The sequence below is a fragment of the Mycetomoellerius zeteki genome, unplaced genomic scaffold, assembly GCF_001594055.1.
Source record: "Mycetomoellerius zeteki isolate Tzet28-1 unplaced genomic scaffold, Tzet1.0 scaffold452, whole genome shotgun sequence".
Taxonomy (NCBI): Eukaryota; Metazoa; Arthropoda; class Insecta; order Hymenoptera; family Formicidae; genus Mycetomoellerius; species Mycetomoellerius zeteki.
This window is the reverse complement of record NW_017257449.1, coordinates 9,351-16,903: the sequence shown is the minus strand read 5'-3', so window position 1 is coordinate 16,903 and position 7,553 is coordinate 9,351. Positions and strand designations below refer to the sequence as shown.

Sequence of the window (7,553 nt, the reverse complement as noted above, 5' to 3'; positions counted from 1 at the left end):
AATGACCTTGGCGACAATTTTTTTTATCATATTCGTAATAAGCACATCAAAATACATAAATATATCAAATTACAGCTAGATCGCATAACAGCATTATTCGGAAATACACCCGTTTATTAAAAAATTTAATATTTCAACCCCTATTTTCAGCCCTTAAAACATCATGTCTGCCGAAATAAAAAAATACGTATCAAATATTTTTCGATTCTTTACAAAATCTGCATAGGTAGAAGTCAATCCCGGAGTGGCACTTGGGTAGTGTTACTTGTTAGTAAATTTTTTTTTTTAGAAATATTTTGTAGTATGTATACAATTGTCATTTACTATTGCTAATTATTTATCTAATAACTTTCTTTAATTGCAGTATCAAGAAAACGGAAAATAAATAGCATATTAGAAGACTATTTAGAGAAGTCTTTAGAAATTAAAAAAGAAAAGGAAAACAATGCTCAAAAGAGGCATGCAGAAAAAATGGCACGACTTGACAAAATGGAAGCAATAATGACAGAAATGTTTAAAAAATAAATTTTAGAACGAGTTTAACATAAGATAAAAGTTTATTTCTATCAATGTAGATGTACATTAATTTCAATCTCTGGTTAATTTATTTTTTATATTTTTTATATTTATGTTTATTTTTTTATTATTATCTTTAATTTGATTTTATAAATATTGTCTTGGTTATTTTTTTATGGTTATTATATTTATGGTTATTATCTTGATTTTTTAATTTTTAAGAACAGAATAAGAGATAAAAAATTGATAGAAATTAATATAAGAAAAACAATTAAGATAAGACTTGTTTTTTATCCAAAGAAACATTGTGAATAACATTGTGATACGGTTTAATAAGTTTAATAAAGGTAATAAAATTAATATAGTTTTTCTGTAATTATAAATAAAATGCAAATTTATTAAAAGATTACTGTATTATAATACAAGTTTGTTATAAATAAAATTACTTATGAATACACCTTTTTAACAATTGAGTTAAGAATTGTGTTAAAAAAGGAGTCGGACGCAGAAATTGATACGCAAAGTAAAAAATAATTTTTACATATGTGTACACACACACACTTATACATAATTATAACGTAATAATAACTTATAACTATTATAATAACTAATAACTATCATAATAACTATCTTATAACAAAGAATTGAAAAGAATAAGGGCACTAGGAGTCAGGCGCAGAAGACGTCGCGCAAATAATACACTTATAAAGAGTGAAAGTCCTTTATTCACTAAACGCGCTTACATGTTTCGGCTCATTTTTGAGCCTTCCTTAGAGCAAACACAAACTAACATATATAAAGTAAAAGTTATCCTGTCATGGTGAGCTCCCCTACAGGATAACTTTTACTTTATATATGTTACTCTTTTCAATTCTTTAATTTGTGAGGAGTCTTGATTGATTTGATTTGTTAATGGATTTATCTTATAATAGTTATAACTATCATAATTATAACTTATAGCTTTATTAAAAATTCCCGTTCTGTAAATAATGCACAATTCCATTTCGTTTTTCGATTCCTTCCTCTCGTAAAGCTTGAGGTATTGCATTATTTTCAAAATTTCTTTCGAGTTCATTCAGTTGCACAATAATCGGCACGTCAATGAAATCATTACGTATCAAGCAAATATTATGCAAAATGCAGCAAGCAACAATATATTTCGGTATCAGATCTGTTCTTCTCAGGTAATATATCTAGAAGACTCCGAAATCTTGCTTTCAATAAACCTATTGTTCTTTCTATCATCATTCTAACTTGAGACAAACAAGTATTATACGCAATTTGTGCATTTGTTAAATGTCCATTGTTTTTAAATGGAACCATTACATATTTGTGAATACTATATGCGGCATCACCTAATATGTGACTATTTTCTGGAAAATTTTGTGAAGTTTTCGAAACCTGACAGTCGAAATACTCTCATATCATGTACTGATCCTGCATAAACATACATAATCTTCAACTCATGATCACATATCAACTGAAAATGAAAAATAATTATTACTTTATTTTTAAGTCAACAACCAGTCACAGAGACCATTGCCTTGAGTTTTTCAATTAAACGATCAATATGAATGATTGTCTTAAATTGCAATGTAGTCAAACAAGTCCCACCCCACTCAATATATTTAAAATATTAACAGTTTAAAAAATACCTGTACTTGTATAGAATGATAACCTTTTCTATTTATGTAGGCATCAGCATGTAATTTTGGTGCTGGAATTTTGACATGGGTACCATCTATTGCTCCTATTACTTTGGGAAATTTGTATTTGTTTTTAATATATGTTGAAATTTCTTCAGCTCTTTCTGCATCTGGCCATTTGATAAAAACGTGAAGATGTGAATAGAGTGCATTAACAACTTTCTGAACACTTCTCCAAGCTGTTCTTTTACCCACCCCAAATCGGTCAGCAACACACCTTCATAGTTAGAAAAATAAATGTGTGAAATGAATATTAACAAATAGAAAATAAAGACCTTAAACAGTCAAATTGCATCTTCATTATAGTATTAAATTGCTGGTCAACTTAATTTGTAATATTACTGTAGTTGTGTAAGGATTGTGTTTCAAGACTAAAAATTAAATTCGGTACGCTCAATCATTCAATCCAGCTCATTTAGAATCTTTATTTTCCATATTGTTGTATAGTCACATTACGGTCGTAAAAAATTCTGTGTTTAATATTGTTAAATGTTAACATTTCTTATTCCTCTTAGCCAAAAATGATTTATCAATTGATGTCAATCGAATATCTATCGACGTTGAATCAACATCGATTCAACGCTGAGCAATGTTGAAACAGCATCGATTCGACATTGATCAATCATTTTTTCTGGGACTACTTAAATCCTACTTTAACCAATAAAACTCACCTGTATGAATTAGGAGTTGCCATCATCCATATTGCCAACAATAAGGTTTTCTCGGATGATATAGTATATCTACCACATCCCTCAGACTGTTTTGATAATTGTGGACTTAATAGTTCTAATAAAAATATAAATGTTTGTCGACTGAGGCTATAAAAAGAAACATTAAAACATATTTTTTCTGTGTTTAAATTGTATGTACATTTAAATATGTTCAATATTTTTCAACATTTATGCAAGATCAACTCATGAGTTGTATATATGCAAGTTCCATTATTTAGTTTATTATATATAATAAGAATTTAATCATTAATAATTATAGAAGTAAATAGATAAATAATCGCTATTCTACAAATAACTTACCGAAAATGACTTTTAAAATCAGTGTCAGTATACTCCCAAATTACATTTTCGATGTAATTCTGGCAATGTACTTTGGGTATTCGTTCATAGTAATTATTTATTACATTTACTATTTCTGCCGAATCTGATTCATCGCTAGATTCCTCATCAGATTCTTCAAGCGTTACTCTTAAATACATTACAAATAAAATCTTTTGTTGCTCGTGTCTATCCATTTCAAGGTTAATGTTTCACATTCAGTGACAACACTCTTCCGTACGACCGATAGTGCTGAAAATATCGTTCCAATTTGAAATGCGTATTCGCACTAATAGCATGCTTGCTAAAATTGGAACGCTGTTGGTAGCATGTTTTTATGACGACATACCTGCAGCGCTGACAATCAATTTTGGAACACAGCCTGAGAGTCATTACGCGCATTCCGTCAACGTGTGGCGGCGGTTCTCCATCCAAACGCTCGGTGAATATAGCGATCTGTATCTAAAAACGGATGTATTGTTGTTGGCCGACGTCTTTGAAAATTTCCGCGACAGTTGCGGGCTCGACCCCGCGTACTATTACATCTTACCGGGCTTCACATGGGATGTCATGTTGAAGCATACAGGTGTAAAATTTGAACTGCTCACAGATATTGACATGATCATGTTTGTCGAGCGCGGAATACGCAGTGGTCTGAGTCAGTGCTCAAATAGGTACGCGCGAGCCAACAACAAATACATGCCGTAGTACGATCCATCGAAACCGTCATCGTACTTGATGTACTACGACGTCAACAACTCTACGGCTGGGCAATGTGTCAACCACTGCCTTACGCCGATTTTCGATGGATCGATGACGTGCACAATTTCAACTTTACGACCATCGCGTTAGATTCACCGACAGGCTATATTCTCGAGGTGGACTTGGAGTACCCTCAACATCTCCACGACGCGCACACTGACCTACCGCTCTGTCCGACGTGCGAGAAACCACCCGGCAAGCGCGAAGACAAGCTCCTCGCAACATTATGCAATAAACAACGTTACGTCATCCACTATCGCAACCTGCAGCAGTGTACTCGTTACGGTCTCCGTTATCGCAAAGGTTCACCGTATACTACAATTCGCGCAAGCTCCATGGCTTCGCGATTATATAGAATTAAACACCAAATTTAGAACATTGGCGAAGAATGATTTTGAGAAAAATTTATATAAACTGATGAATAACGCGGTATTTGGCAAAATCATGGAGAATGTGCGCGATCGCGTCGACGTAAAACTATTAACAAAATGGAAAGGTAGATACGGTGCGGAGGTAATGATCGCTAAACCAAACTTCCACAGTCGTAGCGTCTTTTCGGAGAATCTGGTCGCGATAGAACTGCGTAAGCTCGAGGTGAAGTTCGACAAACCGATATACGTGGGTATGTGCATCCTCGATATATCTAAAACGTGTTTGTACGAATTTCACCATGAGTACATGGCACCGCTGTTTCGCGATAAATGCAAAATTATAATATGTACGTATACCGATACTAACAGTCTCATATACCATATGGAATGTGATGACATTTACGATATCATGAAACGCGACATCAATAGATTTGACACTAGTGATTACTCTATCGATAACGCGTACGATATTCCGCTCGCTAATAAAAAAGTTCCAGGCCTAATGAAAGATGAGAACAACGGTGCCGTCATGACTGATTTCGTCGGGCTTAGAGCGAAAATATACGCTTTACGTGTGCAAGGAAGTGCAACAAACTAATCCAGTGACGTATCTATTGGAAGATTCTCGCGGAAAATCCATCGTTGGAGGATTCTACGAATATGAACTGCATCGCGTCGCTAATCCTGAGGTGCAAGGAAAGAAAGATACGAAAAAGGCAAATGGTATCAAGAGCAGCGTTGTGGCAAAATCCATAACGTTTGAGGATTACACACGACACTTGAACGACGCAATCGAAATGACGCGCAGACAGTCGTGCATTAGATCAAAATTGCATGAGGTGTACACGATATCGGAAACGAAAATTGCTCTTAGTCCGCACGATGATAAGCGGTATATCGTATCAGCTTCCACCAACACGCTGCCATGGGGACATTACCGGTGTAAATAAAACGCATTTCGCATATGTATTAAATGTGTAATATGTATTGTATAACATGTATACAATGTGTAATATGTATAATATGTATAATATGTATGAAATGTATAACATGTATAATATGTATAAAATGTACTATATAATATGATATGTATAATATGTATAATATGTATAATATGTATGAAATGTATAATATGTATGAAATGTATAATATGTATGAAATGTATAATATGTATAAAATGTATAATATGTATAAAATGTGTGGATATGTATTATAAAATATGTATACTATGTGTAATATTTAATATATTTATAATGAATATATGTAATACTTTAATGTATAATATAATGTATAATTTTATAATACATTGTCTTTATGAATCCATGAATTGTGCGAATTGTCAAATCCCAACCATTTCACGTAAACCTCGTTTCCCTTCTTACGCAACACTTTTTCAACGAGATATACATCAGGATTAGCGACGCGATGCAGTTCGTACTAGGTGTACAAATAAGTTTCCGGGTTTTTTTGATCAATGAAAAATGCAAAATTTCAAGAAAAAAACAAAAAACGGTTTATTCAAAGTATCGTCCCTCGCTAGCTATACATTTTCGCCATCTCTCTTGCAATGCATGAATACCGCGACGATAGAACGACTCGTTTTTGGTCCGAAACCATTTATCTATCCGATTTCGTACTTCTTCGAAACTGGCCAAGTGTAGTTCAGCCAAGTCATGCGCCATCGACCGGAACAAGTGATAATCAGAAGGAGCCAGATCTGGTGAATACGGCGGGTGTGGTAACAGATCCCATTTCAGCGTTTTGATGGTGTCCTTGATGATGGAAGTGCGATGGCACGGTGCATTGTCCTGCTGCAAAAGATATTCGTAGAATCCTCCAACGATGGATTTTCCACGAGAATCTTCCAATAGATACGTCACTGGATTAGTTTGTTGCACTTTGATGATTTTAAAGACCTCCGTAGTCCAATTCGGCGTGTATCCTTTCTCAAAGATCGTCTTGAATTTGCTCACGCGAACCGAATCACCCACTTTGAATCGCGCGGGTGCGGCAATCTTTACATGATTGTACACCGTGGTTAAGAGCCTGTCGGCCATTGCAGGGGTAACATCGATGGATCGCATACCGATAGTTCGATGCTTTCGCACGTTGTAATCTGATACGAGGCGTGGTAGCATGTCGATCCATCTATAGTTTCCATTGTGCGTAAATTGTTTCCACATATCATTCTTCAACGTACGAGTAAACCGCTCAACGACCGATGCCTTCATTACAGAATATGTAAAGTAATGAATGATATTGTATTATATTTCTTCAAGAGTTTCTGCACATTCGAGTTGTAAAATTCCTTTCCTCTGTCGGTCTGCAAATTTTTCGGACACCTTTCATCGTCTCGAATTATCTTTGCAATCGCTTTTGTCACCTCGTTCCCGCTCTTGGCTTTGAGTGGTACGGCCCACGCGTGCTTACTCAGCACATTGATAACGGTGAGAGTGTAGTGATAACCTCTGTTGCAGCGTGTATACGGACGCATCTCAACCATATCCGCCTGCCACTGGTCATCGTATCCGTGTACTATGACACGTCTTCTTGGAAAATTTCTTCTCGCTGCAGCGTGTAATTCATCAACCAGCGATCGTTTCTCAGTTATTGCGATTATTCACTTCTCGAATCGTCTTTTCAAATTCGTTTAGCATAACCTGCATATTATTTTGGAATGATGTCATCTTCCTCTCGATTTCGTCAAGTCGATCTTTCAAATCTTGAACACTCTGCTGCACATATCGTTTGTTTGCTGCATCAGCATCATTCACTGGTGGCGCTAAACATCGAATCTTGCGTGACTTTGCATCAAAGTCGGCTGCGACTACGCAAAGAGCGTTATCGCGTACGTAATTTCTGAGCGATCCGCTCCACTGATAGTACGATACGTTTCCTCCTCCGAGCGATAGTCCAAACTTGCTGATCGGCATTTCGACATCGACTGAATGACGCGTATCGCGCTAAATCAATTTATAACGAGACCAGCTTCTCGAAGTTCCTCGATAATCGACAGAATCTCGTTGTCGTGACCATTATGCCCCGCCTGGCGCGAAGCCTCAAGCAATCGGAGACGATCCACAAGTTCGTTGGGATCGTCCCAATGAATGTAGTCAATCTTATTATCATTTAGTGTCATGGTATATCGA

The 7,553-nt window shown here is 35.5% G+C and overlaps 2 protein-coding genes across 2 annotated transcripts; one reads left to right on the top strand and one right to left on the bottom strand.

The window, feature by feature from the left end:
• Positions 1 to 1,644: 1,644 nt before the first annotated feature.
• On the bottom strand, positions 1,645 to 3,468 carry LOC108726917 (putative nuclease HARBI1). Its single transcript, XM_018454743.1, is given in 5 exon segments — positions 1,645 to 1,903; positions 1,905 to 1,996; positions 2,178 to 2,439; positions 2,894 to 3,040; positions 3,254 to 3,468. Coding segments are annotated over 5 exon segments (975 nt in total).
• Positions 3,469 to 4,450: 982 nt separating this feature from the next.
• On the top strand, positions 4,451 to 6,985 carry LOC108726920 (uncharacterized). The gene is made up of 2 exons (XM_018454746.1): positions 4,451 to 4,651; positions 6,812 to 6,985. Exons 1-2 carry the CDS (start codon positions 4,451 to 4,453, stop codon positions 6,983 to 6,985), a joined length of 375 nt encoding a protein of 124 aa, XP_018310248.1.
• Positions 6,986 to 7,553: the final 568 nt, after the last annotated feature.